General features: G+C 41.2%; 1 protein-coding gene across 4 annotated transcripts; it reads left to right on the top strand.

Annotated features, from left to right (window-relative positions):
* Positions 1–2,765: 2,765 nt before the first annotated feature.
* Positions 2,766–21,900, top strand: reps1 (RALBP1 associated Eps domain containing 1). 4 transcript variants are annotated; one of them, XM_036550054.1, is made up of 20 exons: positions 2,766–3,063; positions 7,083–7,206; positions 9,281–9,474; positions 10,985–11,141; positions 11,645–11,769; positions 12,592–12,754; positions 13,111–13,174; positions 13,576–13,730; positions 14,073–14,191; positions 14,799–14,879; positions 15,319–15,406; positions 15,602–15,703; positions 15,975–16,047; positions 16,288–16,418; positions 16,540–16,604; positions 17,119–17,283; positions 17,632–17,724; positions 18,405–18,553; positions 19,262–19,367; positions 20,488–21,900. In XM_036550054.1, exons 1-20 carry the CDS (start codon positions 2,911–2,913, stop codon positions 20,554–20,556), a joined length of 2,376 nt encoding a protein of 791 aa, XP_036405947.1. In that variant the 5' UTR covers positions 2,766–2,910; the 3' UTR covers positions 20,557–21,900. The 4 variants fall into 4 exon arrangements, with proteins under 4 accessions (XP_036405947.1, XP_036405949.1, XP_036405946.1 ...); XM_036550053.1 differs by having other exon boundaries at positions 2,767–3,063; positions 14,070–14,191; XM_036550055.1 differs by having other exon boundaries at positions 2,767–3,063; positions 11,645–11,706; positions 14,070–14,191.
* Positions 21,901–22,592: the final 692 nt, after the last annotated feature.

The raw sequence follows: 22,592 nt of genomic DNA on the forward strand, positions 1-22,592 counted from the left end.
CTTACATCTGGATTTTTTTCCTTTTATCAGGTTTTGAATCAAATTCAGTACATCACAACTGCAGCACAGACTGAAAGCCTTATGTCACCCAGAGACAACCCTGCCCAAGAGGTTGGCTAATCTATAATAACAGCAATTTCTATCGAGAATATATTTTGTTTATGAACTTTTCTGGTATTGTATGTAATTGTAATGTAAGCAAAATGACCAAAAAGTGAAAGAAAGCTGGGGAACTTTAAGTGCAAAGTGTGAGAAGATGAACATTTTATTGTGACCTGCAAGTATCGAACATCTTTTTATACTATAGATTAAGGCTTAATTTCACTGTAGTTTGTCCATTTCTGCATAACTTGTGATATGTACAAAAAGAAAATGTGCAACAACAATGACATGCTGTGGTGTTTTTATTAAATCGAATTCCTCAGAACAACAGGTCTGTGTTATCAATGCTTTCAGGAAGGAATGTTCAGCCTGCTGCATATTACCTTTAATAAGTGCCCCCCTCTCTGGCAGAATTTACAAACCTCATGTGCAGGGGATATGACACTAATCTCCTGTTAATTCTGATGAAATAATAGCAGCCATTTAGGGTATTTTCACAGACAGATTTCAATCTATCCTTCTTTACTTTTTATCTTATAATTTATTAGACTGCATAGGTTATGTGCAAGGAAATATACTATCAATAGTTTCAAAGCGGTTTGCTCATGCAATGCCTTCCCATTGAGGAGCACACAGAACAACCTACAATTCCATGTTCCATCAATTGTATCACACTGCAGTGTGTTGATTTGTCCACTAGGGGCTGAATATTTACGCTATGCAAGACTGTGTTTGAGTCTACTCTGTTTCCGTCTCATTTTAAGGATTTTTTCCCAGTGTTTTGGTTCAACCTCAAATAATATACGTTCATGAACGTACTTATCACCTTGCATTTTTCAATTTGTTACATCTGTAAAAATCAGGGTTTACAGAAAGTGGGGATGCAGGCTGCTACTGCCTATAAAATTATTGCCATCACCACTATCAGTGCTTTGTATTTGCAAATATACTGTAAATGCTGGCAGTTGCAGCATGGTTCAGGATGAGACAACTGAGTAGTTAGTTGAGATATTTGTTAATTGAACCCTTTTTCTTGTATTAGAATTTTGTGTGTATTGTGTGCATGTCTTGTATTAGAATGTTAGTGTCTGGGATACCTTGCTCAGATGGATCATGGCATGTTTAGCCAGGTAGTAATGTTTGTTAACCATGTATATGATGTACAGGTTATGTGTGCTATCCTGTATTTGATGTGTGTTGCAAGGCGTATGGTGTATATTAGCCAGTGGTATGATGTTGGCTTGCAGGTTTATGGTGCATATTAGCGAGGTTTATGACATACACAGTATTAGCCACGTGCATGATACGTATTAGCGAGGTGTATAATATATGTAGTCAGATGCACGGTGTGCGTTGGCAAATGTATGATGTATCTAGCCAGGTGTATGGCATTTGCTGGCAGCTGTATGATGTATTTGGCCAAGTTTATGATGTCTCTTGGGGCAGATGACAGCTGAGCTCTCTCAGAGGCAGGCCCATTTCATCTCCTGTAGAAAGGGGTGGAGTAACATGCCCTGGGTTCGAGACAGTGGATCCTTCCTGGTATTGTGCTCATTTGGCCATCCAGGTGATCCCTGAGACCTAATTTTACAGCATTTACAGCCACCTGGGTGCCACCAGGAGAGCGGATTGCTTTTGAAGACAACAGATGTGCGTGTGTCAAAACAAGCAAGTCATGGACCACCTTGCAAAGGAGAAGGGGCCCTAGTTTCCCCTGCCTGTTTGCATAAGCTGCCACCACTGTGCCATGTGCTCTCACTAGCAGATGTTGACCATGTGGGAAGAAGTAACATGACAGTAATAGGATTGTCCTCAGTTCTACCAGTAAGGCCAGTGGCACTACCAATGGCCACTATTTTTAATCTAATGTTTTTTTAAATGAAGACACAACAATTGTCCTTGATTAACCACCATCGTGCCAGCTAAACAGCAATAGATTGCTGAAAATCAACATGACAAGTATTTTCAAAAGTACCAGTACTAATTGATCTGATTGAAAACTTATCTTGCACCTTGTGCATGGAGGACAAAAATGCAGGTGAGAAAAAGACTGAGAGAAGCCATGACTCTACTGACACTACGCAAAACAGTGTAGATGCTGCAGCTGTCCATGCTTTTGGCATTCAGTGCCCATCCACTGCACGCCCTTGGCAGCAGAATGACCAGCAGGAGGTGGCATGGCAGGCAATTGCTAAGCAGTGCTCTTCTGGCACGCTTTTGATGCATTCCATCCGGGTCTCTCTTACCCCTCCCCTCCCGAGTCCACTCGGGCTGACTCGCAGTCTGTGCAGTGACGTCACTGGGTACAGGAATGGCGGCGCTGGCTGACAGAGGAAGGACCTCTAAGACCCTGAAACTTTATTGCTAACATCATTCACAGAATCTGCAACTAGGGGGATAAGTCGAAAACTTCACACAGCTGCGGAGAGGATTAATGCGAAGCTTATTTCACTCACTTGTGGCATATGATACGAACGTCGGGAGTTGCTGACTTGGGCAGCTAGCTAGCTAGGTAGCTAGCTACCTGGCTAGCGAGTAGCTAGCTAGCTGATAGCTAGCTAATATTATTGATAGCTCTCCAGCAAGCTAATTGACTCTGAACCGTTTTTCTTCTGCTAAAGCAATTTACTTGCAGGTGGCTAGCTAGGCTAGGGCCAAGCTAGTTAGCACGCTAAGCTAGTTAGCCAGCTAGCAACGTCGTTTATTTCGCTTGGGGTTGTCAGTTCTGTAATTGTGTTAGCTATCTAGCTAACTGGATAGTTAGCTAGCTTGCTGTTAAGCTGGCTAGCGTTTATATCCTGTGCTACAATGGAAAGTTTAACCTTAAGTGATGTAGAGCAGAAATATTACTCGGATTTATTTGTCTACTGCGACACGGATAACACCAAGAAAGTGGCATCCAACGGCAGAGTTCTTGACCTTTTCCGAGCGGCCCAGCTACCTAACGAGGTGGTCCTTCAGGTAGCTACCGTCTAGCTTACTGATCTGTCAAAAGTGTTAAGTTAGGGATCTCTAGCTAGCTAGTTATCATTGGCAAAGGTACGTTGTAGTTAGCGGTAAAACTTTCCGCAACAGCACACCTGCCAACTAGCTATCTAGTCGAACTATGGAAGCCAACTGTGGTTTGTTAACAAGTGATAATATCTATTTATCTTTATCATTTTTAGCATTCCATTAACGCCCTCCTGGTGAACTAGTATTTGTAGCCAGTGAACGAACTTGCTTGATGGGTAACAAGCTAGCTAATTAGCAATAGGCTGTCCAAATGAATATCTATTCCTAGCATTACTCGGTTGTTAAATGGGACCGCAGGGAGACCGAAATGTCAATTCTTTTGTAGCCAGACGAATAGCTAGCTAGATAGCCAGCTAAGGTTTGATTTTAGGTAGTTAGCCTGCTGTAACATCGCTTACAGTACTAGAAATCATGACCTAGAATTTTATCAGTTAGATAGCTTGCTAGGTCTGTGCGGGTCGCTAAGTAGCGAACCGAATGGATTTGTTTGTGTAGAAACGCAGAGTAATGGTTTACTTTTGCTAACGCAACCATGGTTTAGGTGAAGTGGTAGGCGTGACTGCATCGATTACACGTTAACATTGCGCTGCAAACGTTAGCTGAATAGCTAGCTAGGTAACGTTAGCTGGCAATCGTGCTGCTTTCCCAAGGCTTACCTAGCATTATTAACGGTGGCATTGTAGGTCGATGTAGCTACAGCAGAACGTACTTTCTGTTGTATGGATATGTGCATAAATTGTAGGTTCTTACCAAATGTGGGAAATTGTATTTTTATCTTTTAAACTGTAGTTTCCGGCCTACCGGTGTAGTTAGCCGGCTAAGTAGCTACCGTAGAGCTATGTTAGTGACTGGTAACGTTACTTTGTTGTGGTCCAGGATGCTGAGAAGCTTTGCATGGTAACGCTAGCTAAAAACCACGGTCCTTGTATGGTGAAGCTATGAGCCGTGTCATTTTAAATCAAGTGCGTGTGGACAATCCATTTAGCTAATCTAGTAGCCAGATAATAAGGAAGCACGGCTCATAAAATGCAAACAGCGGATTTACAGTCATGTACTTAAAAGGAACAGTTTGGCACTCCACTAGGTAGCGTTATAAAGGAGCAGTCGGCGCTTACTCTTGATGGAGACTGAAGCATATCTAGTGTGTATAGGAGTGTGGACTGTTGGATGACATGTAACATTTATGTTGATAAAACGTCATTAGCAAACAGCATGCCTCCCTGTAAGAGGGTTGTGTTGCAACTGGTGAAGTGCGAGTCCCTTTCAAGGTTGGCAGTGTACCTTGCAGTAGCCAGATGGCCACGAAAGCGGCAAATCTGCGCGAAAAAAACAGCGGCAAACCACTTGTCATGTTCAATTTACAATGGACAGTATTATAAGCTGGGGATTTTTGGGTGAGCGCATGTGATACGGAGGGGTGTGTCTCTTTCTGACTCATACGTTGAATCAGCATTTACTGCGTCTCAGTGCATCGAGTTCTGTTGCGTAGGCCAAATCTGTCAAGAGGGCACGAGGGCTATCATATTGCATTTTGATTGATGCACATGGAAAACCTACTTTATGTATCTGTTTTTCTTCGGCATCGTTAAACAAGCCTGATCCATAGAGGTTATCAATTCTACATAATACTCTTAAATATATTTGCTGTCAGTGCAAAATGCGTCAAATATGAACGTTTTTTGGCACTGTAATCTAGAGGGGAGCTTTGTCATAGGATAGGTTTCATCCATAGATGTGGGGATTTTGGAGTATTAAATCCTTGTACTGAAGATTTATTGAAGTGCTCATTGTATTAAATTTATGATTGTAAAAGAAGCAAGCAAACAGTGGTAGTTCTGCTTTCACTATTAGCACTTTGCATGCTGGGACATCAGTTCTTTAGGTGTATATAACATTTTATTGTAATCAAAATAAGTTATTAAGTATTAATAAGTGACCAGTTTCCTCAAAAATGTTAGGGTATACATTAGGCATGATCTTAGCCTTGTCATCACCAACCATTTTGCCATCACATAGACTAACACTATATGGCACAGTAAAATGCGTTGGATTCTTCTGTCTTGGCTTGGTTCTCTTCTTTAAGCAGGTGCTTCCTCTGTCCAGGAAAAAAAGGATTTAAAATCCCCAGAGATATGCTTGGTCTTTGCTTATGTTGATGCTTGGTCTAGCAATTGATTTTCTGAATAAGATATATATCCTGTTCATTTTCTTGGCACCATAAGCATAACTCCAGGTTTCGTGTAATCAATATAGGCAGTAAATAGGATATAGAATATAGAATTCAGTGAGTTTCTTGAACCAAGGAAGTGCCATTGAACACAGTTGCTTTGCAATGCCTTTATGCTTTTTAAATATTCTCAAACACAGTTAATGCATGTGTAAATGTGTTCTTATATTGAAAGATGATTGCATGGGAAACATGCTATTGTTGATTTATAGACAAACAAAAATTGTGTTTTACTGGCTTTTAGTAAATAGACAAGCCGTAAGGGTGTACAAGTGGCTCAGGTGATAGAGTTTATAAATGTTTGGTCATTCGTAACATTTGATTCTAATGCCAGGACCAGGGTTTCTGAATGGTTGTTTTGTAAACAATTTACAATCTGTGGTAGCTGTGTGTTGTTATCATCTGTCTAGCAAAATAGTCATGTTATTGACCATCTTTAACAGAACTGTTAGAAAGATATTATGGTGTAAAACGTTTAATTAAGCTTCAGTTGGAAACATTTGTATAACCTAGACTTACTTTCAGCTTCCTGGTTATTTAATAGCTAATTAAAGCAATTTAGCTGTCATAGTAGATGCAAGCGGATATCAAATATAATCAAAATTACATTATGAAATATAACAAAAGAATGTTGTTGACTAAATTAACATTGTACTTAAAGGATCCAATGTTATAGGATTTTAGTAACATCATTTAATTTTAAATGAAAGCAGCATACCAAAATTAGATTTAAGCCTCATCTTCGTTCATGTTTTTTCTGCCATCCTATATTCGTTATATGTCATTCTATTGGCAGTTTAATGTTTGAACACATTTAAATTGAAAAGCACCTTACATGTTAAGCTGATGTTAGCACTTGTGTTTCCCTGTGTTCAAACATGTTTGGAAAGATAAAACTGCCCTGACTGTAAGTGACCCACTGAGCTCCATTGCATGTAAAACTTCTTATTAAAGTGTGATATCCATTATTGCAATGCTATTGCATTGCATTGCAGTTAAGGTTGATATGGTCGTACGTGACATTAAACCCCCAAAGGTTCACAACTGAGATCACCATGTTTGTATGAATTAGTGGATGAATGTTAGATATTATACAATTCAGATTGAAACATCTGAGAAAACCCAATTCCTGTGGAGTGCAAGAACATGTATTATAGTTTCTAATAGGGCAGAGTCAGAGCAAGAAACTTCACTACTTTTTTGTGTTAGGCCTATATATTTTTCCCTTGGGTTACCTCAAATTCTTCCTGACTATTGCATCACAGTTTCTGTGGGTTCACTGTATACATTAACTTATATTTTATCTGTATTTGAATCACACTTTATCATATGAGAACATCAGTCTATAACTTTGGAAAAGCTGGGTAAAGGCACAGTTTAACCTGACAGATGTTAAATTGATGCACTGGTGCATGCAAAGGCCTGATGTTCATCAAAAATGAAACCTTTACTAATTAAGAAGAGGCCAGTGCAATCAAAAGTGTGTTTTGTTAACATTATGACTTAAGTTCAAAACAACCACATGGCACTGGGGTTGTAAGTGATCTTTCATCAAAGCTTTAGTGAATATAATACTGCAACACATTCTTAACAAATACAGCAGGGCATTCACAGGGCCAAATAAAACAAGTTCTACTCATATTTGTGATGGTTAAGGGGTTTTTGATATAAAGGAGATTTTAGGTAGGTGCAAGTTCTGGGGAGTCTGTACATTTTCAATGCCTGTTTTGCTTTGCAGATCACTGAGCTTTGTGGTGCCACTCGTCTTGGATATTTTGGACGGAGTCAGTTCTACATTGCGCTGAAGCTCATTGCTGTTGCACAGTCTGGATTGCCACTTCGAGCAGAAAGTTTAAATAGCGGTAAGCAGTCAACTTTAATAATTATATTGTATTGGTGAAAAATGCCATTATTTTTTTAAAAATGCGTTAGTGTATCCCTGACGGAAAACCATAGCTTAAAATTGCAGATACAATATGAACAATGCTGATTTTATGCATTGTGCAATATCTCATACCTAAAAAAAAAGCCTGTATTTCAATGCAGATGTGTATGCTGCATGTGTAAGAAGATATGGATACATCCAAATATATTCAGATGTTTGACGTGTGCTTTCGAATTAGGCTATATAATAACCTCCAGTGGGTTCCTTTGCAGTCATTTTATTTGATATCCGTTATGACATACCCATTTCACAGGCCATGACAAAAGATGTGTTTCTGAGCAGCCCGGAATCCTGAAAGAAGTGACAGCTATCATCAAATAGTAATGGGATGCAGAGATACGGGCTGAATAAGGAAAAAAAAGAAGCCATGAACGTGAAGGGGCAGGAAATAAAGACATCCGTGTAGGCTGTAAGATACAGAAGCAGAACAGACATTGAGTCAACAGGAAATTGCAAACCCTGAAACAAGGCCTGTGGCAGAGTGATCTTGGGAAAGAATTGTCAGCTGCTCAGGTCCGTGGAGAAATGATCTTCAGCCACTGATACATTATTGAACCTTCAGATGTGGGATGTTTGTAGTGCATGATTAGTTTTCTTTGTATGTGTTAGATGATGGTGTTACAGTAGATGAGGGAATCTGATACAGGCCTTTGCTTTAACATTGAATTTGCTGAAGTTTCTATCCAGTGTGTCTGTTCCTACACTGTTCAGGCTGAGTTAAGGTGAACAACCTCCGGTTATGTAAAAGTTAGAAAACAATTTAATTTGTTGTCCTTTGTTGTAATGAAACATATTTATGTGACATAAAGGGTGGAGTATGAGAGGAATTAACACGGACGTGGATGCGCTCCAAAGAATTGAAGCACTAATCAAGTAAATGAAAAAGGGCAATCATAACTATGTATAGCGGTGCATTACTGACAGTTTAATTTATTACCTTTGAGAGATATATGAAGGCTTTTTGTGGTATTGTAGTGGCACTGGCTCTGCTGATTTGTAAAACATCAATAATACATTAAAAAAGACCATTGCTGCCCTTTTGTGTGTATGTTAGGTATCAAATTGATGTATCAGATCGCATTGCCGGCTAGTTAAAAGCAGAGGGCAGTCTTGTTGCTAAACAAACACACAAAAACATGCATGTCTCCAAGTGTGACACGGAAGCTGAGGTTTTCACCAGGAACATCAAGTTCCCTGAGCAAAGTAACCATAGATGTTTTTTGTTTGTATTGTTGCATCTTTCCTTCCTCAGTTTTACTACAAATTTTCATTTATCTTCCAAACTAAATGGCAGTTAGCCTAAGAAATCGCATGCCTAATCAGATTGTAATATAAATAAATATTTTGAACGTGTGATTCATTTACATTTTTATTGTGGTACAAGTAATAATTATGATCTGCAGGCAACAGTTACAGCTGCCAATGGTGATAGACCAGGCTGTTTAGCTGTGCTCCCACTTCAGGTCATTTCCAGACAAAACGCCCATTAGCCCACTGATTTTTCTGTCAACTTTGCACAGTGTAGTAGTCTTAAACTGTTCAACATTAAAGTAAAGCTGATATGAGAAGATACAGAAAGATTTGAGTTTTCATTAGTCTTTAGGGTATTTATTTTTCATTGTTGGGTATCTTGGGAAAGGTGCCAATGTGGATGATAACTAATATAGGTGTGTGGATGATATAGGTGCTATTATAATCCTCTTAACAGTAATAAAAACAACAATAATACCATATTTCATAACCCCTAATCCTGAATGAGGATCACAAGGTTATGAGACACATGTAAGATGAAAAAATGTAAAAGCGCAATTACAACATATTCCTAGTAAAAGATTTCACAAATACACCAAAGAGGGTCATTATTTAAGCAGACATATGTTATGAGAGAGAAAAGGTTTTAAATATTTTTTTAAAAATATACATTTAAAATGATTAGTCTGGAGTTTAGATTTTTAAAACAGTTCCACATTCTTGTGCTTGTCTGTTTGCAGTCAAGGACCTGCCTCTGCCCAGGTTTTTAGTTGGGAAAAATGAACAGGAAGCCAGACACGCCGCCCTGTACTCTGAATCGGAAAATCAGGGGCCTTATTCTGGAGTAATCCCTCGTCCTCCAGGCCGCGCCCAGGTCAAGAAGGTGTCGGCACACGAGGTCATCCAGCCGTGTGCACCTGCGGTGGAGCCTCAGGTAAGACTCTCTCCCTCACCCTGCTGCCAGTGCCGTTAGCTTGACCTCTTCTCGTTCGTATGATGGTAGCATCAGCTGTGCAGCCTTAAACAGGCTGACTCTGGGTTTCAGATGCATTTGTCAGCACAGAGGAGGCCCTGTAAAAGGAGTGAGTGGGCCTCTTTCCAGTCAGGAAAGGAAAGGCTTCTCACTACAGCTGGCTTGACTCTGCTGGCTACTTATATTCTGGTGTTTTTCCTAAATTTAAGGAAGGGACCTTTGTACAATTTTGTGGTATTTATGTCATTAGAAAGTAGTAATTTTTTAGGCTGAATGTGTCCAGTAATATCTGATAACTTGTTTAAAGCATTTGGAGATTTGGATGTCACAGACCGTGGTGAGTGCTGAACCAGTCATTATACCAATCATTGTACATATCTTCATAAACACACTTAAAATATCAGCTTGATTTACTTTTTTGAAATTAATTTAGGCGAGAGCTCTTTGAAGGCACAAATGTGCCAGTAAAAAATGCAAAGGGGAAGATTTAGATCAGGTGTGATTAAGATTTTCCTTAGTACCTTTGGGGATGTACTGATTATGATATGAATGAACAGCTCAAGAACCAGTACTGGTTTCCATACTGCTAGGCAGACCACTTTTGGTTTTTGCAGCTTTTTCAGTGCCTTTTAAGTCCATATACATGTGTACTGTGGAGTAATTAGGTGAATGACTAGTAGTGGTGGTGACATGTAGTTTGCTGATCTAAGATGGAATCTGCCGAAAGTGTGGATATTTTCTTATCGAAAAAGTTGTAGCAACTCACAAGCTAAATGTCTTGTCTAGCTCCCCTCCCTTCTGCTATCCCTTCCCAGCTTTAGATTTCACGTCTATCTCCCAGCTTGCAGCAATTTAGAAGCAACCTAAAATTAGCATGGGTGGAAGCAGTTGGTATGATTAAACTTCAGCCCGACAGAAGTGTTTTAAACTGACATAACTGCCACCTCTTGCTGTCAGAAATAATTACATGTGTAGTGTCAATCACCATTGAGTCAGAATGTTGGTGCAGCCAGCATTAAAAAGTTATTAAAATTGAATGTTTGCTTGTTATTTTAATAATCGCCATACTAGGAAGCATGCGTTCATCACACTACATGATGATCACATGACATGATTTTTGATAGTAAGCTAATAAATCATGAAGAGAGAGGTTCAGAAATAACCAGACTCCTCTCAGATGAGATGTGTAGTACAGCACAGCACTGGTGTCAGCCTGAGAGTCTCTGAAAGGATTTTGGCATTGTGACTCTGCCGGTCCCATGACATGGAAACTCATGGAAGTGCCTTTTCTCTGTCTTCCTCATCTCACACAGTCATCTCTTGGGAAAAAAAGACAAGTTCTACAGTTGCATGTCTTGCAAAGTAAAACCAGTCTGCAGCACACCAAACTCTGCCTAGACTTACTAATTAAAAAGGATGCAAAATGACTATTGACTCTATGCAAATCTCTCTCTCCTTTGCTCTCCTCTAGCCTGACACCACATCTCCAGTGGTCTCCCCCCACCAGTCCCCACCAGCCTCCCCCCACGCCTGGAGAAAGCACAAACGACAGACCAGCGGAGGAAACTCGGAAAGGCAGCCCGTTGTAGCGGCTGCGGTCTGGACACCCTTCGGTGAAGCACAATCAGGTACATTTAGGGCTCATCTCCCTTTCTGATGTCTTACAGAATCTTTCCAATTGTAAATGAGAACTTGTTTAAACCAGTGTCTGTTTTCAAGGACTTCAAAGAATGTAAAGCTAAGATTGAACAAAAAGACTACAATGTTATGTTTCCAAGGTCTTTCGGCTTGTTCAGAATCTAACTCGGTGTACCAGTGCAGTATGAGTTCTGTTGATTCAAGCAGGATGGCACATTTACATTTTTTACAGTTTGCATTTAATTACATTGAAAGTTGCTTTGCCTGTCAAAAGTTGAGTCAGTATATGTTGTAAGAATGCTTCAAAATAACTCGGAAATGACATGAGTAATGCTTGAGGTTCTAAAACTACCTTCCACTGTATTTGCTAAGCATGTGATGATGTTGTTTCCCATGATGATGTCATAGATCATGTTGACATAAGCTGGTTAGCGTCAGAGCTGCGGATGTGATGCAGGTAATGGTGCTGATGGCCCTTCTCTCCTTCTCGCAGGGCCAGTGGCAGGTGATGGGATGTGGTCTGCCCGCTCTCCTCCTCCTGTTCAGGAAAGCTGGGTCAGTTTCACAGACACCCCCCCCACCAGCACACTTCCACCAATGCATCCCTCGTCAGTCCAGGTAGTGCAGCACGTGCTTCCATGGACCTGTCAGCTTTCTTACTAATGGCTAAAAAAAAAGTCACATGATAGTCACATGATAAACATAGAACATACCAGCCAATCGGTAGTGGGTGCTAAAAACCAACAGTTCCACTATCGCGGAGATGGTTTGCTCGCAGCATACAGCCCGTCTTTTGCAGGCTTCGCAGGGTCAATTTTCAGATCAAATAGAATGTGAGAGAGCTCAGACCAGAAAATACATACTTGCATAGTGAATTTTGCTGTTGGATTTGGCTATGCTACCAAATTAGTGTGCTTAAAAAAGGCAAGCAGACTTCTGCCCAGCACATTTCTGCCCAGCTACTGCTGATCTTCGCCAGCTACATTCTGTTCCCTGTCTGTCTGTTCAAGTTTGTTTCCGTTTAGAAAATGTGTGTTATTTTTTCCATCTGTTTTATTTTTTGTTGTTGGTGACAGTCAGTCCTTTTGTTCTATCAGTAAGAATTGTCGGTGTACCTGTCAGGGGGAAATGTCATATTTCTCATCTTGCAAAAGAAATACTAATCTGGAAGTCAAATTTAGACTAATAGGAAACAAATCCAAAATATTTTGTATTTGTTTCCTCTTGCACGTTTGAATTTCTCTCCTTTGTAATGTTTGCAAGAAGTTAAATATGTAAACATATATCTACTTAGCCACTTGTTTTATTTACTATCGCAAGTCCCAAATTAGCATGGTAAATGTTGTGGTAAATGGTATTATTTTGCATGATGTCAGTTATCCACCCTTTTCATAATATTTATTCTGTTCTTTGGTAAATTTTACGTGCGACTGGCTGCAGGAGAGCACAACAATACGCACGGTCGCATCTGCTGCAACAACAAATGAAATCCAAAGGCAATCCAGCACCTACGATGACCCCTGGAAAATCACAGATGAGCAGAGACAGTATTACATCAATCAGTTCAAGACCATTCAGCCAGACCTGACTGGGTTCATTCCTGGTAAGTAAGCCACATTTAGCCGAATCTGAACAGGTTCGTTCCAGGTTCATAAACCAGAATCATCCTATCCTGATATAACAGGTTTTTATCTCTGATGAAGTAAACCACATTTAGCCAGATCTGACCAGGTTCGTGCCAGGGTAGTAAACCATATTTATCCTGATCTGAGAGGGTTTATCTCTGATGAAGTAAACCATATTCAGCCAGATCTGACCAGGTTCATCCCTGTTAAGTAGTCCAGCCACCCCCAAAAAAACAATTTGTGAAGTTTTTGAGTCAAACGAATAAAGAGTTGCTGTTTTCACATTTCGCTTTTTTTCTTTTTTAAGCAATGTTATTTTTATTCTGTGTTTCAGGTTCTGCAGCAAAGGAGTTTTTCACAAAATCAAAGCTTCCTATTCTTGAGCTGTCTCACATTTGGTAAGTGAGGATAGTTTGAGTCCATATTTTTGTCTAGGAGACAGATTATATGTTCCTCTTGTTTACCTGGATAAGACTATCTCCTCTCTGTAGTAATTGTAATGCATTTAAGTCATAAACCATTACGATAGCATAGCCATGCCAGTGGTTTTGTCAGGGAAGAGGTACTGACCTATTTCTTCCTATTTGATAAGAAGAGTCCAGTTTTCATTTGTGTGATGTAACCCACATGTTATTCATTGTAGCTTCAGGCAGGGATAGAAAAAAGATGGGAAAAAACCTTGTAAAATACAAAACCTCTAGCATTGTATTGCATCACACTTCTGAAATCATGTCAATAGTCAATGATACATCCATTATTAGTATTTATCGGAGACTTACTTATGTCCTTTGTGTTGCAGGGAGCTGTCAGATTTTGACAAAGATGGTGCATTAACACTGGATGAGTTCTGTGCTGCGTTTCATCTGGTAGTGGCGAGGAAAAATGGCTATGACCTTCCGGAAAAACTGCCAGAGAGCTTAATGCCAAAGCTTATTGACTTGGATGACTCAGCAGGTATAAGAAAAAAAAAAGAAATGAAAATCTCTCCTCCCATGACTTAAAAAGGCAGTGTGGATATGATTAAACATAGTATTACACAATGTGTTAAGCATTTGAAAGCAAGATTGGACACAGTTGCTGGATGTAGCACACACAAAATAAGGGTCGTGTTTTACTGAACAGCTTAGGATAAATGAATAATAATGTGATAATCATGGTGAAAATGTGGTGACGTTACAATGATACAATTACTTGAGCAATGACACAGAAATTAAATCTTGTCAGGACTGTAGAGTCAAGTCCCTCCTGAATAAGTGAATGAGTTTGAGGTCTCACCCCGGTGTGTTGTTTCAGAAGTCCCAGACCCAGCTCCAGAAGTAGGGTACTCCGGCTCACCCGTGGAGGTGACCCCCAACAAATCCCCCTCCATGCCCTCGCTGAACCAGAACTGGCCCGAGCTCAACCAGAGCAATGAGGTAGCTGCAACACATCTCGCATGGTCCTGTCCCCTGCATGGTGGATGGAGACATGGTTCTGACTGCAAAAGCTCTAGAAGTGCATTTGAAGTCTAGCTTAATGGATGTCAAGTGGCAAATAGGGCTCATTTTTTGTTTTGTTAGCTATGTCAATTAGCATTTTTCTTTACGATTGCTCAAGCCGTGTGACATGATTCCTTTTGATATAAGTGTTTGTGTATTTGGTAAAGCTTTTAATAACTTTAAGAACGTTTACACAGGATCTTTATTTACCCTGAGCTGTCTGTATCTGAGAAAATACGGTGAGGCCTTCATTACTTTAGCAATAAACAGTCTGCTGTCTGTCAAAACCAAACAATTTTTACTTACTGTTTTTTTTTTTACTCTTTTTTTTACTGTCCAATTTTGTTCTTTATGATCAAAGTTCCTACTAACCAGGTTCAGCCACGCCTCCCCTCACCTATACTAATTTAACATTATGAAATCTGTATTATTTTATTATCATAGGTGCCCCCACCCCCATCCCCTCAAGCAGCAGTGCTTCCATTGTGATCATGCCTCTGCCGTGACTCCATGGTGTTGATTTCTCTCTGCTCTGTCTCTCCAGCAGTGGGAGACCTTTAGCGAGCGCTCCTCCAGCTCACAAACTCTGACCCAATTTGATTCTAACATTGCACCAGCTGACCCTGTAAGTCAATCACGTAGTATGCCTGTTTCATTATTACTGATGTCATTAACCCTTCCCCCACAAAAAAAATGCATGGTCTCAGCGGAGCGCTGCAACGGCAGTGTTCCCTTTTTAATTTTGCTCTCACATCTCAAGGACTGTCGCAGCATTCTTTTTCAAATTCATACCATAATTAAGATTATTATGGCACTGCTTGTAAATTTATTTGGGCCACTTAAAACATTGTTGGTGCACACAGATTCACACCTGCACATTCAAAGTTTACTCAATAAGATTACTAATTGTTTAGGATAATTATTTAATTGGACTTTTTCTGACGAGGTAACACCATTTGTAAGGTTTTGGTTGCAGATCCACCAGCAGCATTATTTAGCTGAACAGCACAGTGTCCTGTTAACATCACGATGGGAAAATGAGTGAAAAATGTGCTTCCTCTCAGGACACCGCGATAGTGCATCCTGTCCCTATCCGCATGACCCCCAGCAAGATCCACATGCAGGAAATGGAGCTGAAGAGAACAGGAAGTGGTAAAGACACTCCTCCTCTCTGCAGCTGTGCATCAGTCACTCACTTCATGCCTGAATGTCTGAATCTGCTGCATTTGACTCTACTTTTGTACCTGACTGTTTGTACCCACTCTTTGGTTTGTATTCCACTCTATGGTGGTTTTTGCATGGTTCATCACCTCAGTGATTTTACAGCCTGTTTTTTTTGCTTTGCAGATCACACACACCCTACCAGCCCTTTGATGGCTAAACCTCCTGAGCTCTCTGAGGAGAATAAGTTACCACCTTCAATGAAGTTTGTAGCTGCTAACACTGCAGGTGTGTTTCTGCATGTGCCCATCCTGGGCAGCATCAGTGCATAGGGGCACCCATTGTTCCATTTGTCATGAATTCAAACACATATAGAAGTGTATACAACATTCAGACCTCCAGTTAGCAGTATTTGAATAGCATTGGGGAGAGAGAGGTGTGGCGGTGTCGTAGCTTCCTCACTGGGCCAGTAGACACAGTTGTATTCCATGGTTGATTGACTTAAAACAGGTTTCAGGAAATGAAACGTGTAGTAATGTTTGCTCTCTCTGTTATAAAGGTGATGGGTACAGCAGCTCGGATTCATTTACTTCAGATCAAGAACCAATAGGAGGTGTTGTAACACGACAGAGGTAGGCAGATTTCCCTCAGCAAAGTATTTCGCGTTTGAAGTTGTAGAATGTTGAATGTTTTAAATTGATTGTGCCACTTCACTTGAAATTCATGGGGGCGTGGTATCAGCTGTTTTTTTTAATTATAAATAAAGTGAAAATGTGTAAGTAAATTGAAAAAGGCAAGTGTTTTGGGTGTTGGATAGGCTGTGTTTGTTGCCACATTGCACAGAGGGCGTTTTATTTTGGCTTTGACTGCAGGTCTCACTCGGGAACGTCTCCTGAAGGGCTGAAGGCAGTAGCCCCTCCGCCGCCCCCTCCCAGACCCACTGCCTCACACTCGCGCTCCTCATCACTAGACATGAACAGAAACTTTGCGGCGGTCCCTGCAGGTATGGCCATTAGCACTGATCAGACTGCTTCAGGGCAGGCTGAAGGCTTTGACCTCCATCAAGTTGATATTGATAGCTGGTGATGAGAACCATTGCTCAGGTGTTTATCTCTCCGCTACAGGACAGCAGCAGGTTCCAGGTGTGGCCTACCCCCCTGCAGTGCCCCCTCGACCCCAACCCACCCAGGTGTCCAGCCGCCTCATGATAGCAGTGTCATCACCAGTTTTTTTCGGTTAAAGCTGTTGTAATGCATGAAAACCAACAGCCACCACTGCACGGCCTAACATTGGTCACGTGACCATGCTCTGACCACACACGACAGGCCATTTGTGTGTGCAGAGGAGAACTTTGTGTTCTTTGTCTGCCTCGCACTTCCTCATGCTCCTTCCTAACACGTTATCAAATTCAGTTTTAGAGGAAACTCAGATAAGGTTTATGTGGGTTATTTTTGTTTGAGTTCCAAATGTATCCTTGAACTGTAAGTCTTTTGCAAATTAATTTTGCCCTTTTAATAATTTGTTTTGCACAATCCTAAAGCATACATTTCACTCTTTAGAATCTGGGATTTTGTTGTGTTAATGTCTCGGGCAGCAAAGGCATGTAGGTTGCGAAAGTGCTGGTATGTCTTTCTGTGCCATGGGTGTTGACGCCTGTATGCTCCCTGTGTTTTAAACATGACATTCCTCCCCGCTGTCCCCAGGCTGCCGGCCATCGCACGGTCGATGGGGAGGGCCTGGCCAGCCACTCCAGCACCTCCCCCCAGCAGATCCCAGAACAGCCCAACTTCGCCGACTTCAGCCAGTTCCAGGTGTTTGCAGCTGAGCCGCCTTCCGAGGATGGGGAGAAATTACCGGAGAGCTCACAGGTGGGCGCGATCCATCCAGCTTCTCTTGACAGGCTAAACCCCAATTCCCTGTACACAGGGACAAATTCTTGTGACTTAGTTGGTTCAGTCAGTCAGTCAGTTAGGCATACAAATGTACGCCTTTGTATTTCTCATAATGCAATGAAGTAAAATATTTCAGACCACAAATACAAATTTTGTCTACTTTAAGCGTAGCATTATTGCTCTAATTCATACGGTTTTGTTTATTGTGGCTTTTGTTCTGTATTTTCAGTGTGGCACCAGTTATTACAGGACTGGGTGCCATATTAACGCTTGTTCTGGTGTTTCTGGTGAAAGTGTGTTATTGTGTTACTGGGCTGTGTGCAGGTGGAGAAGCCCGGTGAGCCTGCAGGGTCTTTGAGAACAGCCAAGCCAGCAGAAGTTCCGGTGGAGGATCGAGCCGCTGCTGCTGTGAACTCAGTGTGTCTCGTTTCTTTTTCTCTTTCTCTTTTGCGACCACGCTAAGGAAACATTCTTTCAAGAAATTGACTTTGTTGTGTCAGGAATAGGGGTTGGTAGGCCAGTCAGGCTCTCCTTGTCTCACTCCTCCATCCTGCATCTTGTCATGCACATTGCAGGGATGATGTCAGTGAAGTAGTGCATATATCTTCCATTGAGCCTCTGTTTCACCATGGTGACCTGTATGGCCTTTTAGTGTGAAAAATATCCATTTGCTGCATGTAAGTGTATCGGAGGATTGCATTTGTCTCACTTCAGCTCTCCTGCACAAGCGCAGTGGTTGTTGCAGTGGGTCGACCCTAATGTGCAATTGCTGGTGCCGGAAAAGGAGAAAAAGCATTTTAAAAAAAGTACCACATCAAGAAAATGTTGGAGGGAGGAGAGGAAGGCTGCTTGCATGCTCTTCTCAGGAGGGGTATTCTTCATGTGAGATTTACACAGGGAAACTGCAGGGGCTGCTGAGAAAAGGGAACCGCACATTTGCACGGTCCTAAACATTAGTCAATCTTCCTCGCAGCAGAGTGGGATGAAATTGTTCAGCCCTGTTGAGTATGAAGGGCTGGCTCTGGGGATGCTGGGATGCCTTTCTGTGCGTGACTATGATTTCACTGTTTATGTGCTGTTTTTGTCCTGTCTTTCAGGCCAAAGGATCCACACCTCTTGCCCCTCCACCAAAGCCAGTTCGCCGGCGGCTAAAATCTGAAGACGAGCTGCGGCCGGAGGTGGAGGAACACCCACAGAAGTCCAACGTCATAGCTGCTGTTCTAGCGACCCAGCCCTCTATTCCAAGGTATGAAACCACAGTCTGTGTGGGCATGAAGCACAGTGATGTTGGTAGTGTGGCTATTTCATTTAATAATGGGATGGCAGTGTGGTGCAGTGGTGAGGAACCAGACTCTTAAACACAAATGTTGCCGATTCGATCCTCTTGAAAGGGTCGGCTCCAAAAGCACTCACTTTAAGGTGTTTCACTCAGTGAATTGGCATCAGATGATGTCAGTCATCAGGCAGCGGTTTGGGACTGAGGAAATGAAACAAGACCAATAACCAAAGGCTGCTGGTTCAACTCCCAGGGCACTGCAGTTGTACCCTTGAGCAAGGTACTTTACTTGAACTGCATCAGTAAATTTCCAGCAGTGTAAATGGATGGTATGTAAGCTATGTCGCTCTGGATAAAGGTGTTACCAAGGGAATGTACTGTATTTTCTTTCCTGTGAAAAGCAGTGAAGGGGAATCTCATTGGTCTGCAGGCATTTTGTTGACTTTCCTAAACTCAGCCCTGTGAGACGAAGATAGGAACATCCATCTTTCTTATATAAACCAAATGTTCTGCCAGTCATTTTAGAAATAGAGAATCAAATATTAATGGTGCTTAAAATAGGAAGTAACTGCATGTTCTGCATTACCTTAAGCTGCAGCCTACAGAGTACAGCCTACTGGAGTAGACTCTGAGGTTTTTTTTTTCTCCCCAAAAGTCAGCCATTGTTTGTCTTGACAGATCTGTTGGCAAGGACAAAAAAGCTATCCAAGCGTCTATCAGAAGAAACAAGGAAACAAATACAGTTCTGGCAAGGCTCAATAGCGAATTACAGCAGCAGTTAAAGGTAAGAATATGACTGTCCCTGATGAAAACAACTACATCTTAGTGTTGGTGCAGTGTTACATTGCTGTGTGATGACCCCAAAGGAAAGATCAGTATACCAGATCAGCTTAACTTAGTTTTTAGTTAATACTGCATTGTAAACTTGACCATTACTATCTTTTCATGGAGTAATTTTATGAATTAAACTGATATGGTATTATTTCCTGAGAAACCTCAAGTATATAGATGCATCAGTGTTAATCGTCTAAAATTGAGGGTCAGGACCAAAAGCTGGTCTTGTGTGCCTTTGTAATGGGCCACAAAATGTTCAAATTCATCTTTTTTATGTGTCTCCACTGTGAACCAACATAATACATTAGCACTCTTATGAATTATTAAACATTGAATTCTGAAATACTTTTCACAATTTGCTGTGATAGTTTCACTGATCTGAGTGCACTCTGTAATTATTGCCTAATGTGAAAAAGTTGAAAAAGAATTAAGACGTGAACATTAATCTTTAGGACAGTCAGCTAAATGTTTATTGAATAACACAGCGGTATGGGATTCACTGAATTGGCTTTAGGAGGAATGTTCCAGAAACATTAGGTGACAGCCCAGGCTGCTGATCCCTGGCTGGTGTAGCACACTGTAACAAAGCATATCTTTGAAGTGCTTTTGGGTTTTAAGGCCTCAGTGGCCTTGAGATTAAACTGCATGATGGCGTTATCAAGTGGGATGTAGACTAACTGTGAAATTCACAAGGAGAGGCTGAAGTTCAGCTGGAGTTCAGTTTTTTCTCTTGCTTTCTTCTATTTGTGAGTTTGAATATTTTTTATTTCATTATGGTTGCTTTTTTGAGCTACAAAGCTCTAGATTAAAGGCGAACATGAATACATTTGTGTGGTTATCAAAGACTCCCCAAGGACAAAAATATGTTAGTGATAAAGGAGCTGGCATGAATTACTTTTATGGAGATTTTGGGGCACACAGCTGCAGATCATGGTGTTTAAGGTAGCCAAAACTTGGAGTTGTGATCATTTAACAAATAATTGTAACGACATTTACCTCTGGAAAAGCAAGGCTAGGGACGTGACTCTAAGTGTTGGACACTGAAGTGGTCTTGTGTTTGTCTTTCACAGGACTTACTAGAAGAGAGGATATCTTTGGAAGTGCAACTGGAACAGCTGAGACCCTTTTCACACTTGTAATCTCAGTGTGTGCCGTGTGTCTGAAAACCCCACCAGCGACAGACCTTCAGTTCGACCCTCCCCCCCACACCAGGACGTATTGCCCACCTCTATTTCCACTCTATCCCTACCCCAGCTGACTGTATGTGCAAATGTGCACACCGCCTGTGTGCAGATTCACCATTTGGCCAGAGAACCTGTCACTCCTTAGGGTTGGGGTTAACGTGCAACTAACTGAGGCACTTTCATTTCAAAGAAATTAAATTGTAGGTAAACGTTAATGCCCCTTATTTTGGCAGTGGTTCTGGAACTAGATTCTCAAGGCCCCTGTATGGTGAGTCTTCAGTTGACAGGGGCAGTGAAGTGCATTGTGGTCACCTGTAGGTGGCACACTTTCACTCATTAAGCATGTTGCACATTAGCTGAACGCTGGGCTGGGGCAGAGATGGAGGGAGTGGGAGATGAGCACCCCTCCTGCAGCGTGGTTACAAGTCATTATGGGACTGAACTCCTCTCCTGCAGTAACAACTTGGAGGTCTGTTTTTGACGGGCATCCAGGCACCATTTACTAACCTCTGCCGGCTAGCAGGGGGCATCTCCTTTTGTTTTCCCCAGCGGTCTAGATCGTAACACGATGACTTGTGTACCTTGTACAGTACTTGACCCAAAACAACTGCATTCACATGTCCTTTCTGTTGCGTTTTGTCTTTCTAATTCCCCACTTCCCTCTCTCTCAAGTGGTACCTGACCTGAAAGGGTGCCACTCCAAACACACGCCTCCCCTTCACCCCCCTTCCCAGCAGAGTACTGTGGAAGAAGAGAAACCTGAAATTAAATGACTGCACCGCCTAACACGCCCCCTCCCTTTTTTTTTTCTTGGCACCATTTTATTCTGCATGTTGTTCATGTTCCTACTGAGTATAAAACAGCTCTTAATAAAAACAAACCACTCGATTTGTATCTGTGTATCTTAACTTGTATCACTTAATTTGTGTTGTTACCTAAACTTGTATCGGTCTTTTTGTTTTCATTCTTTTTTCCTGGAACTTGCTGTGTTTTGGTTTCTTTCACCTGTCCTCTCAGCCACACTCCTGCCGTTCGGGATCCACTCTACTGTACTCTCCGTGTGTTGAACTGAGGTGAGCCTTTCCCTGCTCTTCAGGTTGATGTACTGTATAAGGGGTATGTTGTATATTGTATGATACACACCTTTTGATCTCATATGTAAATTTGCATTAATTGCTGACTAACAGCAAATATTCTATTTAATTGCTTATATTATGGCTGTGGGATCATAGATGTTTAACTGCATGGATGTCTCTGCAGAATGAACTAGCAGCTGTGTGATTTTTACACAAAATAAAAACAGCACAATATTTTAATTGCCTGTCCTGTTTCTTTTTTCCCCATGATTCCAAAGCCTGATGTATGTCAAGCGGTCGTAATGAAAAATTGCTTGATTTCCTTTTAAAATTGTTTCTCAGTGGTTTGATACTTGGCAGCAGTGATAAAGCTAAAGCCAGTCAATTCTCTTTGGCTGCTAGCCTAATTTAAAGCTTCAAGTAATTTTCCCAATGGTCTTTTACCCTCATATTCAAGTAATATTAATGCTGACATGAAACAGTCAAAGGTATATCCTGTATCAAAAGTTTTTAGTTGTTTGCTCCTCACACACAGAACTTGATAGAGCAGTGTTGAGATTTTCAGAGGTGTTTTAATATATTTTATTTTAAACCTGGAAATGCTGAGATGAATAGCTTGGGGTATAAATGATGTTAAATAGATTTTAAACACAGAAGTAGTACTGATCATTTAGATCTGATTTACTAAAAAAAAAATGATTATCGAAAAATTTTGCTAGAATTGGTATGCAGTAAGAACAGTATTAAGTCATGACACTGAGCGGCAGTGTAGCATAATGGCAAGGCGTAGGGCTCATAACCGAAAGGTTCTGGGTTCTGTTCCCCACTGGGGCACTGCTGCTGTACCTTGGGGCAAGGTACCCAGACTTTCCTCAGTCGATATCTAGCTGTATAAATGAATAACCTATAAAAATT

Source organism: Megalops cyprinoides, chromosome 17, assembly GCF_013368585.1.
Source record: "Megalops cyprinoides isolate fMegCyp1 chromosome 17, fMegCyp1.pri, whole genome shotgun sequence".
Lineage (NCBI taxonomy): Eukaryota > Metazoa > Chordata > Actinopteri > Elopiformes > Megalopidae > Megalops > Megalops cyprinoides.